Genomic DNA, 27500 nt, shown 5'->3' on the forward strand with positions numbered 1-27500 from the left:
GGTCGTCGCAAGCCATTTCTGATGTCAGAAATGATGGATGGGTCCTTCTCCAATTACGGCTCCCCCCCCGGGGGAATCAGTGTCCGATTCAACGCTGTGATTGGAGGAAGTCGGATACCTTATTTTAGACCCAGGAAGACGCTTTGCGACGGGCGGAGGAAGCTGGAGCGGCTGTCAAGATTAAAAGGTAAGTATTTTTTCACAACAAGTGAAATGTAAATTTTGATGAATTAAAGTGCCCCTGTTTTTAATCAAATTTTTAAAAACCGGGCACTTTTGCATCAAAATTTACATTAACTTTAATATAACAGTGTTAGTTATGCAAAACTGGGGAATGGGTAATAAAAAGGGATTATCTATCTTTTTAAATCTGGAATAAAATGTCCTTTTAATTTTGAGTATATTGTCCCTTTGATGAACTAATTACAACTATTACTATTTGCTAGCTGTATTCTTTTTATTGCCCACTAGATGGCACTTTAGCATGTTGGTATATTGCTATTGAATTTGTTGCTCTAAAAACTACATTGTACATTAAAGTATTAATACATTTTACAAGGCACATTTTTGGAGCTCTCTCTTTTTATGTCTTGTCTTTGAGATTTTGTGCATAATCACTTCATTAGCAGTTGCTGGATAATATATATACACTGCTTGATAAAACCCAAACATCACAGTGAATTTTAAACAAGGCTCTTTTTTTTGGATTAGTCTACAAACTCATTTTTACACACATATATACCCAAAACTACCCAAATGACCCTGATCAAAAGTTTACATACCCTGGTGATTTTGGCCTGATAACATGCACACAAGTTGGCACAAACGGGTTTGAATGGCTATTAAAGGTAACCATCCTCACCTGTGATCTGTTTGCTTGTAATTAGTGTGTGTGTGTATAAAAGGTCAATGAGTTTCTCGACTCCTGACAGACCCTTGCATCTTTCATCCAGTGCTGCACTGACGTTTCTGGATTCTGAGTCATGGGGAAAGAAAAAGAATTGTCAAAGGATCTTTGGGAAAAAGGTAGTTGAACTGTATAAAACAGGAAAGGGATATAAAAAGATATCCAAGGAACTGAGAATGCAAATCAGCAGTGTTCAAACTCTAATCAAGAAGTGGAAAATGAGGGGTTCTGTTTGATAAGATACTGCATTCATCTTGCCATCCATTCTGACCAAACTTCCTGTGCCTTTGTAGCTCACACATCCCCAAAACATCAGAGATCCACCTCCGTGTTTCACAGTAGGAATGGTGTACCTTTCATCATAGGCCTTGTTGACTCCTCTCCAAATGTAACGTTTATGGTTGTGGTCAAAAAGCTCAATTTTGGTCTCATCACTGCAAATGACTTTGTGCCAGAAGGTTTGAGGCTTGTCTCTGTGCTGTTTGGCGTATTGTAAGCAGGATACTTTGTGGCATTTGCGTAGTAATGGCTTTCTTCTAGCGACTCGACCATGCAGCCCATCTTTCTTCAAGTGCCTCCTTATTGTGCATCTTGAAACAGCCACACCACATGTCCTGTATTTCCCCTGAAGTTATTTGTGGGTTTGTCATTGCATCCCGAACAATTTTCCTGGCAGTTGTGGCTGAAATTTTAGTTGGTCTACCTGTCCGTGGTTTGGTTTCAACAGAACCCCTCATTTTACACTTCTTTATTAGAGTTTGAACACTGCTGATTTGCATTCTCAATTCCTTGGATATCTTTTTATATCCCTTTCCTGTTTTATACAGTTCAACTACCTTTTCCCGCAGATCCTTTGACAATTCTTTTGCTTTCCCCATGAATCGTCAGTGCAGCACTGGATGAAAGATGCAAGGGTCTGTCAGGAGTCGAGAAACTCATTGACCTTTTATACACACACACTAATTACAAGCAAACAGATCACAGGTGAGGATGGTTACCTTTAATAGCCATTCAAACCCCTTTGTGTCAACTTCTGTGCATGTTATCAGGCCAAAATTACCAGGGTATGTAAACTTTTGATCAGGATCATTTGGGTAGTTTCTGTTCTCATTATGATTTAAAAAGAGTAAACACAGTTGATTGATAATAAATGGCTTCAGCCAAACACTAACCATGAGTGAAAGAAAAGTTTGTGTTATAATTCATATTCTCTGAAAAATGGCCAAGAAATCATAAATTCTGCCAGGGTATGTAAACTTATGAGCACAAAAATTATATATATATACATATAGACAGACACACAGGTATACCTCACTTTACAGTGCTTCACTTTACAGCGATTCGCTAATACGGCGCTTTGTGGTGCTGAAGTTCAGCCTCCAAGGATTATGAAATAGTGCTGTAATCATTGTGAGTTTGCGAGAAAAGTGAATGGCACCATTTTGTTATGCGCAGTTCACTCTGTTTACAGCATTACAGTGCAATCTGTGTCTCAGTGCTATAGTTTGGCAAATTGTACTACAGTGATTGTCACTATTTTACAAGTACAGTATTTATAGAATTCTGTGCTGTGCTAGTGTTAAACTAAACTTAGCCCTATTGCACCCCTAATATATGTTAGTTCAAACATGTTTTTAAACACACTGGCAAGTGGAAAGAAAGCTAAAACTGCCTTGTTTCACTTTAAGGCGGTTTTCACTTTACAGCAGGGCTCCGGTCCCTAACCCGCTGTATGAGCGGGGTATACCTGTATATATAATATATATATATATATATAAAAGAGCTTGTAAGTGAGTGCTGGGTTTTCTCTGTGTGTTGTATTAATTTGTTTTGTAATTTTCCCTATGGTTCTTGCACCCAGACCTGTCTGGGGTTAACTGGCCGTGACTCTGGGGACAGCACAGCTTCCTGTGAGTGCCAGTGGCACCCAGGGCTGAGCATGTTGCAGGGTCATGGTATGAGAGTGCAGTTCCCTTCCCTGTTTTGTGTATATATATATATATATATATATATATATATATATATATATATATATATATATATATATATATATATATATATATATATATACACACACACATATATACACACACACATAAATAACACATTAGTCTGGGGATGTGGCACCTCAATATCATGGGCGGCTCCTACATGTGATATAACTCCTTTACAATCCATTATGAATGCCTCTGCCAGGCTCATCTTCCTTACACATAGCTCTTCATCTTCTGCACCTCTCTGCCAATCCCTTCACTGGCTTCTTCTTGCCTCTAGGATTAAACATAAAATACTCACCCTGACATATAAAGCTCTGAACTGCACTGCTCCCCCCTACATATCAGAACTTGTCTCTAGATACTCTCCCTCCCGTCCCCTTCGATCAGCTCAGGATCTCCTCCTCTCTTGTTACTTCCTCACATTCCCGTTTACAGGACTTCTCCAGAATGGCCCCCATCTTGTGGAACTCCCTGCCTTGCTCCACAAGACTCTCCCCTAGTTTTAACAGCTTCAAGCACTCCCTAAAAACTCTACTATTCAGGGATGCATACAACCAACACTAACCTTCCCTAACGCCATTGCTTTGCCCTTGAACCCCTTAGATTGTAAGCCTATGGGCCCAGCTGTTTACAGATCGCTTCATAAGAGCCGACTACAACAGTGAATCTCTCGGCAGGGCCCTCTACCCACTTGACCCCTACAAAAGCTAACCTGTACACCGACTATGTTTACAGCGCTGCGGAATCTGTTGGCGCTCTACAAATACCTAATAATAATAAATGTCTCAAGCCGATACAGAACACAAACAACATTCTAGTTCGGAATAGTTTGAGTGGTTGTCCCATGAGGACGGTTGTTGGGAAGCTTAACACCAATAAGACAAAGTAGAATATTGCAAAACTGGCTTTAATTGCCTGAATAAAAAAAGTAAAGCAAAACTATAAACTTTCCAACATGTAAATACGCCATAAATCTTGCTCTTTTAACATTTTACATTAAATTCAAGCCAGCTATTGCCTGAAATAAAAATCGCGGATTTCACAAGTTTATTCATAGGAAGTTTCTTTCTCAGAGTGGTCACAATTGTAGGGGGATTAAACCACTGACAAACAGATGTGTAATAACCACACGTACCCCCCAGGCACCCTGAAAACAAACATGTCTGGCTCTGTTCTAACCACACGTACCCCCCAGGCACCCTGAAAACAAACATGTCTGGCTCTGTTCTAACCACACGTAACCCCCAGGAACCCTGAAAACAAACATGTCTGGCTCTGTTCTAACCACACGTACCCCCCAGGCACCCTGAAAACAAACATGTCTGGCTCTGTTCTAACCACACGTACCCCCCAGGCACCCTGAAAACAAACATGTCTGGCTCTGTTCTAACCACACGTAACCCCCAGGCACCCTGAAAACAAACATGTCTGGCTCTGTTCTAACCACACGTAGCCCCCAGGCACCCTGAAAACAAACATGTCTGGCTCTGTTCTAACCACACGTACCCCCCAGGCACCCTGAAAACAAACATGTCTGGCTCTGTTCTAACCACACGTACCCCCCAGGCACCCTGAAAACAAACATGTCTGGCTCTGTTCTAACCACACGTACCCCCCAGGCACCCTGAAAACAAACATGTCTGGCTCTGTTCTAACCACACGTACCCCCCAGGCACCCTGAAAACAAACATGTCTGGCTCTGTTCTAACCACACGTACCCCCCAGGCACCCTGAAAACAAACATGTCTGGCTCTGTTCTAACCACACGTACCCCCCAGGCACCCTGAAAACAAACATGTCTGGCTCTGTTCTAACCACACGTACCCCCCAGGCACCCTGAAAACAAACATGTCTGGCTCTGTTCTAACCACACGTAGCCCCCAGGCACCCTGAAAACAAACATGTCTGGCTCTGTTCTAACCACACGTAGCCCCCAGGCACCCTGAAAACAAACATGTCTGGCTCTGTTCTAACCACACGTACCCCCCAGGCACCCTGAAAACAAACATGTCTGGCTCTGTTCTAACCACACGTACCCCCCAGGCACCCTGAAAACAAACATGTATGGCTCTGTAATAACCACACGTACCCCCCAGGCACCCTGAAAATAAACATGTCTGGATCTGTTCTAACCACACGTACCCCCCAGGCACCCTGAAAACAAACATGTCTGGCTCTGTTCTAACCACACGTACCCCCCAGGCACCCTGAAAACAAACATGTCTGGCTCTGTTCTAACCACACGTACCCCCCCCAGGCACCCTGAAAACAAACATGTCTGGCTCTGTTCTAACCACACGTACCCCCCAGGCACCCTGAAAACAAACATGTCTGGCTCTGTTCTAACCACACGTACCCCCCAGGCACCCTGAAAACAAACATGTCCTAAATTATTAGCAGGCTTCTACATTTTATCCAAATTTGTTGCGCTCTCCCCTATGTGGTACTGGGGAACTTAAAGGGACATGAAACCCAAAATGTTTCCGTTATCAAATAATCTTCATTCTCTTGTATTTGAAGAAAAAAAGCTCAGGAGTGTGCACGTGTCTGGATCACTATAAGGCAGCAGTGTTACAAGAATGGTATCCATATGCAAGAGTAGTAGATGGCAGCACTACTTCCTGCCATTTAGTGCTCCAGACAACTACTTAGGTATCCCTTTAAAAGGGACAGTCAAGTCCAAAAAAACTTTCATGATTCAGATAGGGCAGTCATTTTAAACAACGCTCCCCATTTACTTTTATCACCATATTTTGCTTTGTTCTCTTGGTATTCTTAGTTGAAAGCTAAACCTAGGAGGTTCATATGCTAATGTCTTAGAGCTTGAAGGCCGCCTGTTATCTGAATGCATTTTGACAGTTTCTCAACTAGAGGGTGTTATTTCATGTGTGCCATATAGGTAACATTGTGCTCACGCACGTGGAGTTACCTAGGGAGTCAGCACTGATTGGCTAAAATGCAAGTCTGTCAAAAGAACTTGCAGAGGCTTAGATACAAGATAATCACAGAGGTAAAACATTAATATAACTGAGATAAGGGTCAGTCTGCAGAGGCTTAGATACAAGGCAATCACAGAGGTAAAAAGTATATTAATATAACTGAGATAAAGGGGCAGTCTGCAGAGGTTTAGATACAGGGTAATCACAGAGGTAAAAAGTATATTAATATAACTGAGATAAGGAGCAGTCTGCAGAGGCTTAGATACAGGGTAATCACAGAGGTAAAAAGTATATTAATATAACTGAGATAAGGAGCAGTCTGCAGAGGGTTAGACACAAGGTAATCACAGAGGTAAAAGGTATATTAATATAACTGAGATAAGGAGCAATCTGCAGAGGGTTAGATACAGGGTAATCACAGAAGTAAAAAGTATATTAATATAACTGAGGTAAGGAGCAGTCTGCAGAGGCTTAGATACAAGGCAATCACAGAGGTAAAATGTATATTAATATAACTGAGATAAGGGGCACTCTGCAGAGGCTTAGATACAAGGTAATAACCGAGGTAAAAGGTATATTAATATAACAGACAAATTCTGGTGTTGACTGTCCCTTTAACACAGGATATCATGGAAACGAGGCACATTTTAGAATAGAAGTAATTGGAAACTTGTTTAAATTGTATGCTCTGTCTGAATCACAAAATAACATTTTGGGTTTCATATCCCTTTAAATCTGAATATCTGGAAGCAAATTGCAGGTAGTAATAATGTCAATCTTTTCCAAAACCCCTTTCAAGTCCTCAAGAGCGAGCCTGATACTGTGAGATGCATTGATGATGCCAGTTTGGGAGTTGCTGAGCTGACTGGTCAAGGTCCGTATTTCACTGGTAGCCGTGTGATAAACTTGTCTGATGGCGTTGTTGACATCATGATAGAGTCGGGCATTGCTCTCTAGAAGTTTCTGCTGCAGCAGTGAACTGTAGCGACCTTGTTGCCTAATATTAACTGTAGGCTTCTCTTCTAATCCAACTGGAGAATCTTCACCAATGTCTCTCATGACCACCAGAGGTGGGAGGTCCTTGGGTATAGTACGAGGTGGTGGCTTTATCTTCTCAGCAGGGTCCTCATCATCATCTGTCTCCGATGCTTCTCCTTGGACTTTCACACCACACAGGCTAGAAAATGAACTTGATGGAACAGAGGACACATACAATTCCTCTTCATCATCTGTCTCAGAAGCTTCCCCTTTCACAACAGTTTGGAAACCTTGAGAAGACATTTTCTTGTCACACTTCCCAAAATGCAACAGAAACAAATATTAGAGTTAATATTCTACACACACAATAAGGTCCTTAAAAACATAATTTATGCAAGAACTTAACTGAAAAATAAATTTATTTCATGGTGGCGAGAGTCCACAAGCTTGTAATTGATGGGATATACATTCCTACCAGGAGGAGGCAGTTTCCCAAACATCAAAGACTATAAATACCCCACCCACCTCACTCATACCTCAGTTTATCATATAGCCAAGAGGTGTTAAAAGGAGTAAAAAAAGCCAAAAAAAAGAGGAACAGGAAAAAAAAAAAAAGTGCAATTAAACAAAAATTACCTGAAAAAAGGTGGGGCCTGGTGGACTCTCAACACCATGAAAAAAATGTATCAGATAAATTATGTTTTCTTTCATTTAGGTGGCGAGAGTCCACGAGTAACAATACAAAAGGGAGAGATAAAATACAGCTTTTTTCACTGAGAAATAAAGTCTTTTAAGATAAAAAAACCTCAAAAAAATATAGGCACCCGTATCAAATAGTGATAACTGCCTGAAGAACCTTTCTACCAAATGCTGCTTCTGAAGAGGCAAAAACATCACTATGGTAAAAATGTGTAAAAGTATGCAAAGAAGACCAAGTGGCTGTTTTAGAAATTGGATTAAAGGACCAGTCAACAGTAGATTTGCATAATAAACAAATGCAAGATAACAAGACAATGCAATAGCACTTAGTCTGAACTTCAAATGAGTAGTATATTTTGTTTCCTACAATTTTAAGTTATGTCTTTTTCCACTCCCCCTGTACCATGTGACAGCCAACAGCCAATCACAAATGCATACACGTACCATGCGACAGACAACAGCCATTCACAAATGCATACACGTACCATGTGACAGCCATCAGCTAATCACAAATGCATAAACACTTATTCTTGCGCATGCTCAGTAGGAGCTGGTGACTCAAAAAGTTTAAATATAAAAATACTGTGCAGATTTTGTTAATGGAAGTAAATTGGAAAGTTGTTTAAAATTGCATGCTCTATCTGAATAATGAAAGTTTAATTTTGATTGAGTGTCCCTTTAACTGAAGCTTCATTCTTGGAAACCCAAGATGTGGCAACTGATCTAGTAGAATGAGCTGAAATTCTCTAAGGTGGAGACTGGCCCGTCTCCAAATAAGCTTTGTGATTTAGAAGTTTTAACTAAGAGGCTTAAGAAATAGCAGAAGCTTTCTGACCTTTCTTGGAACCAGAAAGGAGAACAAACAGACTAGTAGTCTTTCTGAAATCTTTAGTAGCATCAACATAAAATTTTAAAGCTCTAACAATATCCAAAGAACGTAAAGTCCTTGCAGTATACTTCTTAGTATTAGGACACAAGGAAGGGACAATCATTTTCCTGTGAATGTTGTTATAGATAACAACCTTAGGCAAACATTTTAATGTAGTCTGCAAAACTGCTTTATCTTGATGGAAAATCAGATAAGGAGACTCACAAGAGAGAGCAGCCAATTCAGAAACTCTTCCAGCAGAAGAGATAGCCAAAATAAATAATACTTTCCAAGAAAGAATGCATAGGCTCAAAAGGAGAAGCCTGTAAAATCTTTAACACATGGTTAAGACTCCATGGAGGAGAACTAGATTTAATAACAGGCTTCATTCTAGATAAAGCCTGAACAAAACAATGAATGTCTGGAAGATAAGACATTTTTCTGTAAAACATCACAGAAAGAGCAGATATTTGTCCTTTCAAGGAACTGGCAGACAAACCTTTAACTAAACCATCTTGAAAAAATTGAAGAAGTCTAAGAATTCTAAAAGAATGCCAAGAATAATTATGGGTGGAAAACCAAGAAATATAAGTTTTCCAAACCTTGTAATAGATTATCCTTGAGACAGGTTTTCTTGCCTGAATCATGGTATTAAACGCTAAATCGGAAAAACCTCTGTAACTAAGAACTAGGCGTTCAATCTCCACAACTTTAAGTTCAGAGATTTCAGATCTGGATGGAAGAAGGGACCTTTGTAACAGAAGGTCTGGTCTTAAGGAAGATGCCAGGTCTGGTCTTAAGGAAGATGCCATGGCGGGCATCTGGACATTCAAACTAGATCTGCATACCAAATCTTGAGAGGTCACGCAGAAGCTATCAGTATTACAGATGATTGTTTTATTTTGATTTTGGAAAATCACTCTGGGCAGTAGATCTAGAGGAGGAAAAATGTAAGCATAATGGAATGACAAAGGGACTGCAAAATCATCCGTCATCTCTGTCTGGGGATCCATGGACCTTGTCAGGTACCTTGGGAAGCCTCTTGTTCAAACGAGAGGTCATCAGGTCTATTTCTGGAAGACTCCATATTTAAACAATTTGAAAGAATACATTGTGGTGAAAAGACCACTATCCCAGATGTAGAGACTGGTGACTGAGATAATCTGCCTCCCAGTTATCCACACATGGGATGTGAATTGGAGTGATGACACAGGCATTTGTTTCCACCCAAGAAAGTATCTGAGATAGTTTCATCATGGCTAAGGAACTTCAAGTTCCTCCTTGATGATTGACATATGCCCCAGTTGTGATATTGTTTGTCTGAAAACGAAGATAAGGTTCGTTCTTCAATAGAGGTCAAGCCTAAAGAGCACATAGTTCTAAGATATTTATCAGGAGCCTTGTTGTTTCCCGAACATTCCAGACTCCTGTGTAGTCAGAGACCCCCAGACTGCTTCCTAGCCTGTAAGAATTGGATCTGTTGTGATCACAGACCAGGTAGGACGAACAAAGGAAGCCCTTTTAAGAATTGAGTGGAAGTTGAACCACTGAGTCAGAGAAAATCGTGAGTTGAGATCTAAGAATATCAGTTGTGATATTGGAGTATAGTCCTTGCATCATTGGCGCAGCATAGTTAAAAATGGGAGTGTATGAGGTGCACTCCCAAATGTCTTTTATAAAGCCAACAGATTAAAGGGCTCCCTCCAAATCACTAATGAAACAGCTAGGGGTGAAATAAGATTGCTCAGTCCTAAAACGGCTGATCAAACCTAGTGTCTATGGTGCTAAATTAAGCTTAATATGAAAGACAATATAGTGTTATATATATATATATCTCAACTAATGATGGATTAGATATATGTAGAACATTCATGACATTTAAAAATAAGTGGTTCAAAGATTAAAAGTGCATAGAGTCACAATTCACAAAAAACAATTCATAAGAGCATACAAACAAACTAATCCCAATGGTATCAGCTTAAAAACAGTGTAATACCCATATAAACGTTGCAGATGCAGAGTTTCAGCTGATGTGAAAACAGAAAGACTATTTCCTGTGAAAGAAAAAAGACAGATCCTTGTCAAAAGCGGAACAATGTTTATAAATAAAGGTGCCACTTTCTTCGCTTTTGACAAGGATCTCGTCTTTTCTTTCACAGGAAATATTTTTTTGATAAACAAGATTCTCTGAAAATACTTTCTCTTTCCACATCAGATGAAACTCTACATCTGCAATGTTTATTTGTGTAATACACTGTTTTTAAGCGGATACCATTGTGATTAGTTTGATTGTTTGTATGCTCTTTTGAATTGTGTTTTTATGAATTGTGACTATATGCACTTTTAATCTTTGAACCACTTATATTAAATGCCATTAATTTTCTACATATATCTAATCCATCATTAGTTTTTATATATATATTTGCCTTTAATATCAGCTATATTGTCTTTCATATTAAGCTTAATTTAGCGCCACAGACACTAGGTTTGATCAGCCCTTTTAATACTGAGCAATCTTATTTCACCCTCATTGGCGCAGCATGCAAAGTTGAAGAGGCCTTATATGAAAACGAATAAAAGGGATCGTGTCCAATGCCGCAATCATTAGGCCTAGAACCTCCATGCACATAGCCACTGAAGGGCATGATAGAGACGGAAGGTTTAGACAAGCGGAAACCAATTTAATTTGTCTCTTTTCTGTCAGGGAAAGAGTAATGGACACTGAGTCTATTTGGAAACCCAAATAAGTGACCTTTATCTGAAGAATTAAACGCTTTGATAAATTGTTCCTGCAACCATGATTTCAAAGATACAACAAATGTAGATTTGAGTAAGATTCTGCTAAACAGAGATTGAGCTAGTACCAAGATATCGTCCAAATAAGGAAATAGTGCAATACCCTGCGTTCTAATTACACATAGAAGGACACAGAGAACCTTTGAAAAACAGAATTTATGTTTACCTGATAAATTTCTTTCTCCAACGGTGTGTCCGGTCCACGGCGTCATCCTTACTTGTGGGATATTCTCTTCCCCAACAGGAAATGGCAAAGAGCCCAGCAAAGCTGGTCACATGATCCCTCCTAGGCTCCGCCTACCCCAGTCATTCGACCGACGTTAAGGAGGAATATTTGCATAGGAGAAACCATATGGTACCGTGGTGACTGTAGTTAAAGAAAATAAATTATCAGACCTGATTAAAAAACCAGGGCGGGCCGTGGACCGGACACACCGTTGGAGAAAGAAATTTATCAGGTAAACATAAATTCTGTTTTCTCCAACATAGGTGTGTCCGGTCCACGGCGTCATCCTTACTTGTGGGAACCAATACCAAAGCTTTAGGACACGGATGAAGGGAGGGAGCAAATCAGGTCACCTAAATGGAAGGCACCACGGCTTGCAAAACCTTTCTCCCAAAAATAGCCTCAGAAGAAGCAAAAGTATCAAACTTGTAAAATTTGGTAAAAGTGTGCAGTGAAGACCAAGTCGCTGCCCTACATATCTGATCAACAGAAGCCTCGTTCTTGAAGGCCCATGTGGAAGCCACAGCCCTAGTGGAATGAGCTGTGATTCTTTCGGGAGGCTGCCGTCCGGCAGTCTCGTAAGCCAATCTGATGATGCTTTTAATCCAAAAAGAGAGAGAGGTAGAAGTTGCTTTTTGACCTCTCCTTTTACCTGAATAAACAACAAACAAGGAAGATGTTTGTCTAAAATCCTTTGTAGCATCTAAATAGAATTTTAGAGCGCGAACAACATCCAAATTGTGCAACAAACGTTCCTTCTTTGAAACTGGTTTTGGACACAGAGAAGGTACGATAATCTCCTGGTTAATGTTTTTGTTAGAAACAACTTTTGGAAGAAAACCAGGTTTAGTACGTAAAACCACCTTATCTGCATGGAACACCAGATAAGGAGGAGAACACTGCAGAGCAGATAATTCTGAGACTCTTCTAGCAGAAGAAATCGCAACTAAAAACAAAACTTTCCAAGATAATAACTTAATATCAACGGAATGTAAGGGTTCAAACGGAACCCCCTGAAGAACTGAAAGAACTAAATTGAGACTCCAAGGAGGAGTCAAAGGTTTGTAAACAGGCTTGATTCTGACCAGAGCCTGAACAAAGGCTTGAACATCTGGCACAGCTGCCAGCTTTTTGTGAAGTAATACCGACAAGGCAGAAATCTGTCCCTTCAGGGAACTAGCAGATAATCCTTTTTCCAATCCTTCTTGAAGGAAGGATAGAATCCTAGGAATCTTAACCTTGTCCCAAGGGAATCCTTTAGATTCACACCAACAGATATATTTTTTCCAAATTTTGTGGTAAATCTTTCTAGTTACAGGCTTTCTGGCCTGAACAAGAGTATCGATAACAGAATCTGAGAATCCTCGCTTCGATAAAATCAAGCGTTCAATCTCCAAGCAGTCAGCTGGAGTGAAACCAGATTCGGATGTTCGAACGGACCCTGAACAAGAAGGTCTCGTCTCAAAGGTAGCTTCCAAGGTGGAGCCGATGACATATTCACCAGATCTGCATACCAAGTCCTGCGTGGCCACGCAGGAGCTATCAAGATCACCGACGCCCTCTCCTGATTGATCCTGGCTACCAGCCTGGGGATGAGAGGAAATGGCGGGAACACATAAGCTAGTTTGAAGGTCCAAGGTGCTACTAGTGCATCCACTAGAGCCGCCTTGGGATCCCTGGATCTGGCCCCGTAGCAAGGAACTTTGAAGTTCTGACGAGAGGCCATCAGATCCATGTCTGGAATGCCCCACAGGTGAGTGACTTGGGCAAAGATTTCCGGATGGAGTTCCCACTCCCCCGGATGCAATGTCTGACGACTCAGAAAATCCGCTTCCCAATTTTCCACTCCTGGGATGTGGATAGCGGACAGGTGGCAGGAGTGAGACTCCGCCCATAGAATGATTTTGGTCACTTCTTCCATCGCTAGGGAACTCCTTGTTCCCCCCTGATGGTTGATGTACGCAACAGTTGTCATGTTGTCTGATTGAAACCGTATGAACTTGGTCCTCGCTAGCCGAGGCCAGGCCTTGAGAGCATTGAATATCGCTCTCAGTTCCAGAATATTTATCGGAAGAAGAGATTCTTCCCGAGACCAAAGACCCTGAGCTTTCAGGGATCCCCAGACCGCGCCCCAGCCCATCAGACTGGCGTCGGTCGTGACAATGACCCACTCTGGTCTGCGGAACGTCATCCCTTGAGACAGATTGTCCAGGGACAGCCACCAACGGAGTGAGTCTCTGGTCCTCTGATCTACTTGTATCTTCGGAGACAAGTCTGTATAGTCCCCATTCCACTGCCTGAGCATGCACAGTTGTAATGGTCTTAGATGAATGCGCGCAAAAGGAACTATGTCCATCGCCGCTACCATCAACCCGATCACTTCCATGCACTGAGCTACGGAAGGAAGAGGAACGGAATGAAGTATCCGACAAGAGTCTAGAAGTTTTGTTTTTCTGGCCTCTGTTAGAAAGATCCTCATTTCTAAAGAGTCTATAATTGTTCCCAAGAAGGGAACCCTTGTTGACGGGGATAGAGAACTCTTTTCCACGTTCACTTTCCAGCCGTGAGATCTGAGAAAGGCCAGGACAATGTCCGTGTGAGCCTTTGCTTGAGGAAGGGACGACGCTTGAATCAGAATGTCGTCCAGGTAAGGTACTACTGCAATGCCCCTTGGTCTTAGCACCGCTAGAAGGGAGCCTAGTACCTTTGTGAAAATCCTTGGAGCAGTGGCTAATCCGAAAGGAAGCGCCACGAACTGGTAATGTTTGTCCAGGAATGCAAACCTTAGGAACCGATGATGTTCCTTGTGGATAGGAATATGTAGATACGCATCCTTTAAATCCACCGTGGTCATGAATTGACCCTCCTGGATGGAAGGAAGAATAGTTCGAATGGTTTCCATCTTGAAAGATGGAACCTTGAGAAACTTGTTTAAGATCTTGAGATCTAAGATTGGTCTGAACGTTCCCTCTTTTTTGGGAACTATGAACAGATTGGAGTAGAACCCCAACCCTTGTTCTCTTAGTGGAACAGGATGAATCACTCCCATTTTTAACAGGTCTTCTACACAATGTAAGAACGCCTGTCTTTTTATGTGGTCTGAAGACAACTGAGACCTGTGGAACCTCCCCCTTGGGGGAAGTCCCTTGAATTCCAGAAGATAACCCTGGGAGACTATTTCTAGCGCCCAGGGATCCAGAACATCTCTTGCCCAAGCCTGAGCGAAGAGAGAGAGTCTGCCCCCCACCAGATCCGGTCCCGGATCGGGGGCCAATATTTCATGCTGTCTTGGTAGCAGTGGCAGGCTTCTTGGCCTGCTTTCCCTTGTTCCAGCCTTGCATTGGTCTCCAAGCTGGCTTGGCTTGAGAAGTATTACCCTCTTGCTTAGAGGACGTAGCACTTTGGGCGGGTCCGTTTTTACGAAAGGGACGAAAATTGGGTCTATTTTTCGCCTTGAAAGGCCGATCCTGAGGAAGGGCGTGGCCCTTACCCCCAGTGATATCCGAGATAATCTCTTTCAAGTCAGGGCCAAACAGCGTTTTCCCCTTGAAAGGAATGTTTAGTAGCTTGTTCTTGGAAGACGCGTCAGCCGACCAAGATTTCAACCAAAGCGCTCTGCGCGCCACAATAGCAAACCCAGAATTCTTAGCCGCTAACCTAGCCAATTGCAAAGTGGCGTCTAGGGTGAAAGAATTAGCCAATTTGAGAGCATTGATTCTGTCCATAATCTCCTCATAAGGAGGAGAATCACTATCGAGCGCCTTTATCAGTTCATCAAACCAGAAACATGCGGCTGTAGTGACAGGGACAATGCATGAAATTGGTTGTAGAAGGTAACCCTGCTGAACAAACATCTTTTTAAGCAAACCTTCTAATTTTTTATCCATAGGATCTTTGAAAGCGCAACTATCCTCTATGGGTATAGTGGTGCGTTTGTTTAAAGTAGAAACCGCTCCCTCGACCTTGGGGACTGTCTGCCATAAGTCCTTTCTGGGGTCGACCATAGGAAACAATTTTTTAAATATGGGGGGAGGGACGAAAGGAATACCGGGCCTTTCCCATTCTTTATTAACAATGTCCGCCACCCGCTTGGGTATAGGAAAAGCTTCTGGGAGCTCCGGCACCTCTAGGAACTTGTCCATTTTACATAGTTTCTCTGGGATGACCAACTTTTCACAATCATCCAGAGTGGATAATACCTCCTTAAGCAGAATGCGGAGATGTTCCAACTTAAATTTAAATGCAATTACATCAGGTTCAGCCTGTTGAGAAATGTTCCCTGAATCAGTAATTTCTCCCTCAGACAAAACCTCCCTGGCCCCCTCAGATTGGGTTAGGGGCCCTTCAGAGATATTAATATCAGCGTCGTCATGCTCTTCAGTAACTAAAACAGAGCAGCCACGCTTACGCTGACAAGGGTTCATTTTGGCTAAAATGTTTTTGACAGAATTATCCATTACAGCCGTTAATTGTTGCATAGTAAGCAGTATTGGCGCGCTAGATATACTAGGGGCCTCCTGAGTGGGCAAGACTCGTGTAGACGAAGGAGGGAATGATGCAGTACCATGCTTACTCCCCTCACTTGAGGAATCATCTTGGGCATCATTGTCATTATCACATAAATCACATTTATTTAAATGAACAGGAATTCTGGCTTCCCCACATTCAGAACACAGTCTATCTGGTAGTTCAGACATGTTAAACAGGCATAAACTTGATAATAAAGTACAAAAAACGTTTTAAAATAAAACCGTTACTGTCACTTTAAATTTTAAACTGAACACACTTTATTACTGCAATTGCGAAAAAACATGAAGGAATTGTACAAAATTCACCAAATTTTCACCACAGTGTCTTAAAGCCTTAAAAGTATTGCACACCAAATTTGGAAGCTTTAACCCTTAAAATAACGGAACCGGAGCCGTTTTAACACTTTAACCCCTTTACAGTCCCTGGTATCTGCTTTGCTGAGACCCAACCAAGCCCAAAGGGGAATACGATACCAAATGACGCCTTCAGAAAGTCTTTCTAAGTATCAGAGCTCCTCTCACATGCGACTGCATGCCATGCCTCTCAAAAACAAGTGCGCCACACCGGCGCGAAAATGAGGCTCTGCTTATGCTTTGGGAAAGCCCCAGAGAAATAAGGTGTCTAATACAGTGCCTGCCGATATTATAATATCAATAAAACCCAGATAAAATGATTCCTCAAAGCTAAATATGTTTTAAAACTGAATCGATTTAGCCCAGAAAAGTCTACAATCTTAATAAGCCCTTGTGAAGCCCTTATTTACCATCGTAATAAACATGGCTTACCGGATCCCATAGGGAAAAATGACAGCTTCCAGCATTACATCGTCTTGTTAGAATGTGTCATACCTCAAGCAGCAAGAGACTGCACACTGTTCCCCCAACTGAAGTTAATTGCTCTCAACAGTCCTGTGTGGAACAGCCATGGATTTTAGTTACGGTGCTAAAATCATTTTCCTCATACAAACAGAAATCTTCATCTCTTTTCTGTTTCTGAGTAAATAGTACATACCAGCACTATTTTAAAATAACAAACTCTTGATTGAATAATAAAAACTACAGTTAAACACTAAAAAACTCTAAGCCATCTCCGTGGAGATGTTGCCTGTACAACGGCAAAGAGAATGACTGGGGTAGGCGGAGCCTAGGAGGGATCATGTGACCAGCTTTGCTGGGCTCTTTGCCATTTCCTGTTGGGGAAGAGAATATCCCACAAGTAAGGATGACGCCGTGGACCGGACACACCTATGTTGGAGAAATATTCTTGGTGCTGTTGCTAGGCCAAAAGGAAGAGCAACGAACTGGAAATGCTTTTCTAGAAAAGAGAACCTCAGAAATTGATTGAGGTGATAACGGATGTGAAGGTAAGCATCCTGCAAGTCTATTGTGGACATAAAGTGACCTTGCTGAACAAAAAGGCAGAATAGCCCTTATAGTTTCAATGTTAAAGTTGGAATTCTCACAAATCTGTTTAGAGTTTTCAGGTCCAAAACTGGCCTAAAAGTTTTCTTCCTTTGGAACAATAAAGAGATTGGAGTAAAAAACCCTTTCCTTGTTCCTAAAAAGTAACTGGGACAATCACCCCCATTAGTTCTAGATGAGAGACATGTTAGAAAAAACTTTTAGCAGAGGGTGAAAGCTACATTAGAAATAGATATGGCTGGCCTAAGGACATAACCAGTATGTAACCCTTTCTGTATGTTTAGCTAGAGAATAGCCCCATCAACTTTGGGGATAGTTTCCCATAACGACTAATAGTAAGTAAATTATACAATTTTTTAAACCTTGAAGAAAGGTTAAGAAGGAGGTACCTGGTTCAGACCATTCTTTAGAGATTATATTTGAAACAGAATTAGGAACAGGACAAATCTCAGGGAGATTGACCATAGTCTTAAAGGGACAGTTCACCCAAAAACTTTCTCCCCTTTAAATTATTCCCAATGATCCTTTTTACCTGCTAGAGTGTATTACATTGGTTGCAAGTAGCTCCTTTACTCATATTTCAGCATTTGAAATAGCTGATTTAGCTTGCGGTTTCCCAACCTATACTGAAAGTTTTGATACTGGCGTATACGCTATTGACAAGCCTAAGTAAACACAGCCAGCAGAAGAGATTACACCCTCAGTGGGGTGCAGGATAGTTAAGTAATAAAATTATAATTTTCCATTGTTCTCTCTATGTATTGAGCTTTGGTGTTCCAGACAAATATAAGATAAGGAAGCTATTCTGTGCACATAAAAGTGATAACATAATGAGATCTGATATTACCTGAAGCTCAACCCATTGTAATAGGCTGTGGTTTCAAAGCACAAAACCAGCTACTTCATATACACAAATAAACCCGAAAAAGCAATTTCTCAAATATTTTATACTCTGCAGTTGGTATAACAAGTCATTTAAAATACATTTATGGAAAAACAATTTTACAGCGTACTGTCCCTTTAAATACTGAATTTAGACGGTTACAGGGTTTATCTTCAGAAAGTTTAATTTCTTCAATCCCTAAAGTGACTAAGACTTCTTTTAAAAAAAAGAACGAACATGCTCAACTTAAAAACAGAATTTATGTTTACCTGATAAATTTCTTTCTCCAACGGTGTGTCCGGTCCACGGCGTCATCCTTACTTGTGGGATATTCTCTTCCCCAACAGGAAATGGCAAAGAGCCCAGCAAAGCTGGTCACATGATCCCTCCTAGGCTCCGCCTACCCCAGTCATTCGACCGACGTTAAGGAGGAATATTTGCATAGGAGAAACCATATGGTACCGTGGTGACTGTAGTTAAAGAAAATAAAATATCAGACCTGATTAAAAAAACCAGGGCGGGCCGTGGACCGGACACACCGTTGGAGAAAGAAATTTATCAGGTAAACATAAATTCTGTTTTCTCCAACATAGGTGTGTCCGGTCCACGGCGTCATCCTTACTTGTGGGAACCAATACCAAAGCTTTAGGACACGGATGAAGGGAGGGAGCAAATCAGGTCACCTAAATGGAAGGCACCACGGCTTGCAAAACCTTTCTCCCAAAAATAGCCTCAGAAGAAGCAAAAGTATCAAACTTGTAAAATTTGGTAAAAGTGTGCAGTGAAGACCAAGTCGCTGCCCTACATATCTGATCAACAGAAGCCTCGTTCTTGAAGGCCCATGTGGAAGCCACAGCCCTAGTGGAATGAGCTGTGATTCTTTCGGGAGGCTGCCGTCCGGCAGTCTCGTAAGCCAATCTGATGATGCTTTTAATCCAAAAAGAGAGAGAGGTAGAAGTTGCTTTTTTGACCTCTCCTTTTACCTGAATAAACAACAAACAAGGAAGATGTTTGTCTAAAATCCTTTGTAGCATCTAAATAGAATTTTAGAGCGCGAACAACATCCAAATTGTGCAACAAACGTTCCTTCTTTGAAACTGGTTTTGGACACAGAGAAGGTACGATAATCTCCTGGTTAATGTTTTTGTTAGAAACAACTTTTGGAAGAAAACCAGGTTTAGTACGTAAAACCACCTTATCTGCATGGAACACCAGATAAGGAGGAGAACACTGCAGAGCAGATAATTCTGAGACTCTTCTAGCAGAAGAAATCGCAACTAAAAACAAAACTTTCCAAGATAATAACTTAATATCAACGGAATGTAAGGGTTCAAATGGAACCCCCTGAAGAACTGAAAGAACTAAATTGAGACTCCAAGGAGGAGTCAAAGGTTTGTAAACAGGCTTGATTCTAACCAGAGCCTGAACAAAGGCTTGAACATCTGGCACAGCTGCCAGCTTTTTGTGAAGTAATACCGACAAGGCAGAAATCTGTCCCTTCAGGGAACTTGCAGATAATCCTTTTTCCAATCCTTCTTGAAGGAAGGATAGAATCCTAGGAATCTTAACCTTGTCCCAAGGGAATCCTTTAGATTCACACCAACAGATATATTTTTTCCAAATTTTGTGGTAAATCTTTCTAGTCACAGGCTTTCTGGCCTGAACAAGAGTATCGATAACAGAATCTGAGAATCCTCGCTTCGATAAAATCAAGCGTTCAATCTCCAAGCAGTCAGCTGGAGTGAAACCAGATTCGGATGTTCGAACGGACCCTGAACAAGAAGGTCTCGTCTCAAAGGTAGCTTCCAAGGTGGAGCCGATGACATATTCACCAGATCTGCATACCAAGTCCTGCGTGGCCACGCAGGAGCTATCAAGATCACCGACGCCCGCTCCTGCTTGATCCTGGCTATCAGCCTGGGGATGAGAGGAAATGGCGGGAACACATAAGCTAGTTTGAAGGTCCAAGGTGCTACTAGTGCATCCACTAGAGCCGCCTTGGGATCCCTGGATCTGGCCCCGTAGCAAGGAACTTTGAAGTTCTGACGAGAGGCCATCAGATCCATGTCTGGAATGCCCCACAGGTGAGTGACTTGGGCAAAGATTTCCGGATGGAGTTCCCACTCCCCCGGATGCAATGTCTGCCGACTCAGAAAATCCGCTTCCCAATTTTCCACTCCTGGGATGTGGATAGCAGACAGGTGGCAGGAGTGAGACTCCGCCCAAAGAATAATTTTGGTTACTTCTTCCATCGCTAGGGAACTCCTTGTTCCCCCCTGATGGTTGATGTACGCAACAGTCGTCATGTTGTCTGATTGAAACCGTATGAACCTGGTCCTCGCAAGCTGGGGCCAGGCCTGGAGAGCATTGAATATCGCTCTCAGTTCCAGAATATTTATCGGTAGAAGAGATTCTTCCCGAGACCAAAGACCCTGAGCTTTCAGGGATCCCCAGACCGCGCCCCAGCCTATCAGACTGGCGTCGGTCGTGACAATGACCCACTCTGGTCTGTGGAACATCATCCCTTGAGACAGATTGTCCAGGGACAGCCACCAACGGAGTGAGTCTCTGGTCCTCCGATTTACTTGTATCTTCGGAGACAAGTCTGTATAGTCCCCATTCCACTGACTGAGCATGCACAGTTGTAATGGTCTTAGATGAATGCGCGCAAAAGGAACTATGTCCATCGCCGCCACCATCAACCCGATCACTTCCATGCACTGAGCTATGGAAGGAAGAGGAACGGAATGAAGTATCCGACAAGAGTCCAGAAGCTTTGTTTTTCTGGCCTCTGTTAGAAAGATCCTCATTTCTAAGGAGTCTATAATTGTCCCCAAGAAGGGAACCCTTGTTGACGGGGATAGAGAACTTTTTTCCACGTTCACTTTCCAGCCGTGAGATCTGAGAAAGGCCAGGACAATGTCCGTGTGAGCCTTTGCTTGAGGAAGGGACGACGCTTGAATCAGAATGTCGTCCAGGTAAGGTACTACTGCAATGCCCCTTGGTCTTAGCACCGCTAGAAGGGACCCTAGTACCTTTGTGAAAATCCTTGGAGCAGTGGCTAATCCGAAAGGAAGCGCCACGAACTGGTAATGTTTGTCCAGGAATGCAAACCTTAGGAACCGATGATGTTCCTTGTGGATAGGAATATGTAGATACGCATCCTTTAAATCCACCGTGGTCATGAATTGACCTTCCTGGATGGAAGGAAGGATAGTTCGAATGGTTTCCATCTTGAACGATGGGACCTTGAGAAATTTGTTTAAGATCTTGAGATCTAGGATTGGTCTGAACGTTCCCTCTTTTTTGGGAACTATGAACAGATTGGAGTAGAACCCCATCCCTTGTTCTCTTAATGGAACAGGATGAATCACTCCCATTTTTAACAGGTCTTCTACACAATGTAAGAACGCCTGTCCTTTTATGTGGTCTGAAGACAACTGCGACCTGTGGAACCTCCCCCTTGGGGGAAGTCCCTTGAATTCCAGAAGATAACCCTGGGAGACTATTTCTAGCGCCCAAGGATCCAGAACATCTCTTGCCCAAGCCTGAGCGAAGAGAGAGAGTCTGCCCCCCACCAGATCCGGTCCCGGATCGGGGGCCAATATTTCATGCTGTTTTGGTAGCAGTGGCAGGTTTCTTGGCCTGCTTTCCCTTGTTCCAGCCTTGCATTGGTCTCCAAGCTGGCTTGGCCTGAGAAGTATTACCCTCTTGCTTAGAGGACGTAGCACCTTGGGCTGGTCCGTTTTTACGAAAGGGACGAAAATTAGGTCTATTTTTTGCCTTGAAAGGCCGATCCTGAGGAAGGGCGTGGCCCTTACCCCCAGTGATATCAGAGATAATCTCTTTCAAGTCAGGACCAAACAACGTTTTCCCCTTGAAAGGAATGTTTAGTAGCTTGTTCTTGGAAGACGCATCAGCCGACCAAGATTTCAACCAAAGCGCTCTGCGCGCCACAATAGCAAACCCAGAGTTCTTAGCCGCTAACTTAGCCAATTACAAAGAGGCGTCTAGAGTGAAAGAATTAGCCAATTTGAGAGCATTGATTCTGTCCATAATCTCCTCATAAGGAGGAGAGTCACTATCGAGCACCTTAAGCAGTTCATCAAACCAGAAATATGCGGCAGTAGTGACAGGGACAATGCATGAAATGGGTTGTAGAAGGTAACCCTGCTGAACAAACATCTTTTTAAGCAAACCTTCTAATTTTTTATCCATAGGATCTTTGAAAGCACAACTATCCTCTATGGGAATAGTGGTGCGTTTGTTTAAAGTAGAAACCGCTCCCTCGACCTTGGGGACTGACTGCCATAAGTCCTTTCTGGGGTCGACCATAGGAAACAATTTTTTAAATATGGGGGGAGGGACGAAAGGAATACCGGGCCTTTCCCATTCTTTATTAACAATGTCCGCCACCCGCTTGGGTATAGGAAAAGCTTCTGGGAGCCCCGGCACCTCTAGGAACTTGTCCATTTTACATAGTTTCTCTGGGATGACTAAATTTTCACAATCATCCAGAGTGGATAATACCTCCTTAAGCAAAATGCGGAGATGTTCCAATTTAAATTTAAATGTAATCACATCAGATTCAGCCTGCTGAGAAATGTTCCCTAAATCAGTAATTTCTCCCTCAGACAAAACCTCCCTGGCCCCCTCAGATTGGGTTAGGGGCCCTTCAGAGATATTAATATCAGCGTCGTCATGCTCTTCAGTAACTAAAACAGAGCAGCCACGCTTACGCTGACAAGGGTTCATTTTGGCTAAAATGTTTTTGACAGAATTATCCATTACAGCCGTTAATTGTTGCATAGTAAGGAGTATTGGCGCGCTAGATGTACTAGGGGCCTCCTGAGTGGGCAAGACTCGTGTAGACGAAGGAGGGAATGATGCAGTACCATGCTTACTCCCCTCACTTGAGGAATCATCTTGGGCATCTTATCACATAAATCACATTTATTTAAATGAATAGGAATTCTGGCTTCCCCACATTCAGAACACAGTCTATCTGGTAGTTCAGACATGTTAAACAGGCATAAACTTGATCAGAAAGTACAAAAAACGTTTTAAAATAAAACCGTTACTGTCACTTTAAATTTTAAACTGAACACACTTTATTACTGCAAATGCGAAAAAACATGAAGGAATTGTTCAAAATTCACCAAATTTTTACCACAGCGTCTTAAAGCTTTGAAAATATTGCACACCAAATTTGGAAGCTTTAACCCTTAAAATAACGGAACCGGAGCCGTTTTAAGCTTTAAACCCCTTTACAGTCCCTGGTATCTGCTTTGCTGAGACCCAACCAAACCCAAAGGGGAATACGATACCAAATGACGCCTTCAGAAGTCTTTTATAAGTATCAGAGCTCCTCTCACATGCGACTGCATGCCATGCCTCTCAAAAACAAGTGCGCAACACCGGCGCGAAAATGAGACTCTGCCTATGCTTTGGGAAAGCCCCTAAAGAATAAGGTGTCTAAAACAGTGCCTGCCGATATTATTATATCAAAATACCCAGATAAAATGATTCCTCAAGGCTAAATATGTGTTAATAATCAATCGATTTAGCCCAGAAAAAGTCTACAGTTTAAATAAGCCCTTGTGAAGCCCTTATTTACAATCGTAATAAACATGGCTTACCGGATCCCATAGGGAAAATGACAGCTTCCAGCATTACATCGTCTTGTTAGAATGTGTCATACCTCAAGCAGTAAGAGACTGCACACTGTTCCCCCAACTGAAGTTAATTGCTCTCAACAGTCCTGTGTGGAACAGCCATGGATTTTAGTTACGGTTGCTAAAATCATTTTCCTCATACAAACAGAATTCTTCATCTCTTTTCTGTTTCTGAGTAAATAGTACGTACCAGCACTATTTGAAAATAACAAACTCTTGATTGAATAATGAAAAACTACAGTTAAACACTAAAAAACTCTAAGCCATCTCCGTGGAGATGTTGCCTGTACAACGGCAAAGAGAATGACTGGGGTAGGCGGAGCCTAGGAGGGATCATGTGACCAGCTTTGCTGGGCTCTTTGCCATTTCCTGTTGGGGAAGAGAATATCCCACAAGTAAGGATGACGCCGTGGACCGGACACACCTATGTTGGAGAAATAAAGAATTATCTGGTCCTGTATCAGATGAAGGAGCCTCAGAATCAGAGGAATCCTCATCATTGACATCACACGAGTTACATAAATGAGCTGAAGAAGCTACTTCAGATGTTTAAAAAACAAAAACACACAGCTTTGGCAGAAAGATGTTCAACAGACTCAGGTCTTATGATTACTTCAGGGACAGAAGCAAGATGTTCCATTATGACAAAAAACTAATATTATAAATAATCTCCTTTAGCTAAAAACCTTTGAGGAATGGAAAAGTTTGCTAAATAAATAAATGTATAAAAAACACAAATTTATAGAGCACTTCAGAGAATTTGAAGTACATAAAGCCAGCACCAAGAAAATTTGCCGCAAAAAAACGCGCAACTAGTGATGTCCTCAATAATGTAAAATGACGCAACACGGCGGGCGCTAATGAGCGGGACAACCCCATGCGTCTGAGAAGGAAAGAAATTTAATGCTCAAACTTCTAAGCTCAAATTTAGGGCAGAAGTTAGCTCAATTTACTTAAAACCTCTAACAAACATAACATATGAAAAAAAGAGCATGCATTAAAAAATAAATAAATGGTAAAACAAACCATTAAAAACATATAGGAGAATAATGCCTGTCCCTGGGCTACATATAAAGATTTATACAAACTGAAAACATAAGTGCCCAATATTAGCTTAAAGGGACACTGAACCCAAATGTTTTCTTTCGCGATTCAGACAGAGCAGCAACTTTTCTTGCTATCTTTATTTGAAAAATAAGGCATAAGTTTTTTGGTTCAGAACTCTGGAAAGCACTTTATCGGTGGGTGAATTTATCCACCAATCAGCAAAGACAACCCAGGTTGTTCACCAAAAATGGACCTGCATCTAAACTTACATTTCAAATAAAGATACCAAGAGAATAAAGAAAATTTCATAATACGAGTAAATTAGAAAGTTGCTTAAAATGTCATGCTCTTTAAGAGGGTTCAGTGTCCCTTTAAGAGTGTTCATAAAAAAGTAATACTTACCCCTGAAATGCAAACACTCGCCCACTGAAAGCAGACAGTCAAACCAGTACTGAAACAGATCAGCAGAGGTAATGGAATAGGAGTATAACGATCTGTAAAGGGAGGCAGAAGATGAATCCCTGCGACCGAATTTACAGCGAGCCCTAAGATTTTCCAGAGGTATAAACATGGTGACATCAGGCGATACTCCCTTCACTCTGACAAGCACTGTACTCTCAGGGGAACTGAGCTTCAATATGCTTAGAAGCACCTTTCATAGAAGAAATCAAGCACATCATACTTTAACCACCTCCAAAGGAGGCAACATTTAAACTGAGGTATGAGTGAGGTGGGTGGGGTATTTATAGGCTTTGAGGTTTGGGAAACTTTGCCTCCTCCTGGTAGGACTGTATATCCCAACTCGTGGACTCTTGCCACCTATATGAAATATGTACCAGCAATAAACAAAACTTATCAAACCATTCATGGCAGTTAATTTAATATTCATGTACATTCTTAATACAGGGTGTTACAAATCATATAAATCAGGGAACCATGGCTCTTAAAATGATTTTTGCCCCTTTTTGGATACAGCTTCAAGAATATATAAATCATTCTTTGGCTCCTAAATAAAATGCATAAATGATTAAATACTATTGTAAATGTAATAAATCAAACGGTACTATTGGAAGTTCAGTATAATACATGGTTACTAATTTGTCAACTGTATCATATAACATTTCTTTTAAAGCAGACTCTTTATCCAGCTGTAGTAACATAGATTGTATAGGTAAATAAGAACCAGAAGGACCTTCTAGCCTAGAATAGGTTTTGTTCCTTAGTGCAAGCTTACGGCTAGATTTAGAGTTTTGTCTGTAACGACCTGCGTAGCTAACGCTGGCTTTTTTCTGGCCGCACCATAAAAATAACTCTGGTATTGAGAGTCCACATAAAGGCTGCGTTAGGCTCCAAAAAAGGAGCGTATAGCATATTTAACGCAGCTTCAACTCTCGATACCAGAGTTGCTTACGGACGCGGCCAGCCTAAAAAACGTGCTCGTGCACGATTCCCCCATAGGAAACAATGGGGCTGTTTGAGCTGAAAAAAACCGATTGGCTGATCCAATCAGATTGAGCTCGCATTCTATTGGCTGATCCAATCAGATTGAGCTCGCATTCTATTGGCTGATCGGAACAGCCAATAGAATGCGAGCTCAATCTGATTGGCTGATTGGATCAGCCAATCGGATTGAACTTGATTCTGATTGGCTGATTCCATCAGCCAATCAGAATATTCCTACCTTAATTCCGATTGGCTGATAGAATCCTATCAGCCAATCAGACTTCGAGGGACGCCATCTTGGATGACGTCCCTTAAAGGAACCGTCATTCTTCAGTTGGACGTCGCCGGATGAAGATGGGTCCGCGGTGGAGGTCTTCAGGATGGAGCCGGTCCTCATCGGATGAAGATAGAAGATGCTGCTTGGATCAAGATGGTTGCCGGTCCGGATCTACTCTTCTTCCCGGATAGGATGAAGACTTTGGAGCCTCTTCTGGACCTCTTCAGCCACCGGATGATGGATCGCCAGCCCCCGCTTGGGTTGGATGAAGATTTTGGAGCCAGGACCGATCGGTGATACCTGGTGAGGTGAAGACAAGGTAGGAAGATCTTCAGGGGCTTAGTGTTAGGTTTATTTAAGGGGGGTTTGGGTTAGATTAGGGGTATGTGGGTGGTGGGTTGTAATGTTGGGGGGGGGGGGTATTGTATGTTTTTTTTTTACAGGCAAAAGAGCTGAACTTCTTGGGGCATGCCCCGCAAAGGGCCCTGTTCAGGGCTGGTAAGGTAAAAGAGCTTTGAACTTTAGTAATTTAGAATAGGGTAGGGCATTTTTTATTTTGGGGCTCTTTGTTATTTTATTAGGGGGCTTAGAGTAGGTGTAATTAGTTTAAAATTGTTGTAATATTTTTCTTATGTTTGTAAATATTTTTTTATTTTTTGTAACTTAGTTCTTTTTTATTTTTTTGTACTTTAGTTAGTTTATTTCATTGTAGTTATTTGTAGGTATTGTATTTAATTAAGGTATTGATAGTGTAGTGTTAGGTTAATTGTAGGTAATTGTAGGTATTTTATTTAATTAATTTAATGATAGTATA

General features: G+C 41.7%; 1 protein-coding gene across 1 annotated transcript; it reads right to left on the reverse strand.

Moving 5' to 3' along the window:
- Positions 1 to 5161: 5161 nt before the first annotated feature.
- On the reverse strand, positions 5162 to 27057 carry LOC128635659 (biogenesis of lysosome-related organelles complex 1 subunit 3-like). The gene is made up of 2 exons (XM_053688750.1): positions 26648 to 27057; positions 5162 to 7136 (listed from the first exon to the last, which is right to left on the reverse strand). Exons 1-2 carry the CDS (start codon positions 26804 to 26806, stop codon positions 6573 to 6575), a joined length of 723 nt encoding a protein of 240 aa, XP_053544725.1. The 5' UTR covers positions 26807 to 27057; the 3' UTR covers positions 5162 to 6572.
- Between the last annotated feature and the right edge of the window lie 443 nt (positions 27058 to 27500).

This window comes from Bombina bombina, chromosome 7, assembly GCF_027579735.1.
Source record: "Bombina bombina isolate aBomBom1 chromosome 7, aBomBom1.pri, whole genome shotgun sequence".
Classification (NCBI taxonomy): domain Eukaryota; kingdom Metazoa; phylum Chordata; class Amphibia; order Anura; family Bombinatoridae; genus Bombina; species Bombina bombina.

What these genes read in the sequence shown, in the direction of transcription:
- LOC128635659 (XM_053688750.1), bottom strand. Translation starts at nt 26,806, where the DNA reads ATGAGGACCGGCTCCATCCTGAAGACCTCCACCGCGGACCCATCTTCA. An exon ending in ATCAGCCAATCGGAATTAAG is followed by an intron (nt 7,137 to 26,647) that starts GTAGGAATATTC and finishes CATTTTGGGAAG; the next exon opens with TGTGACAAGAAAATGTCTTC.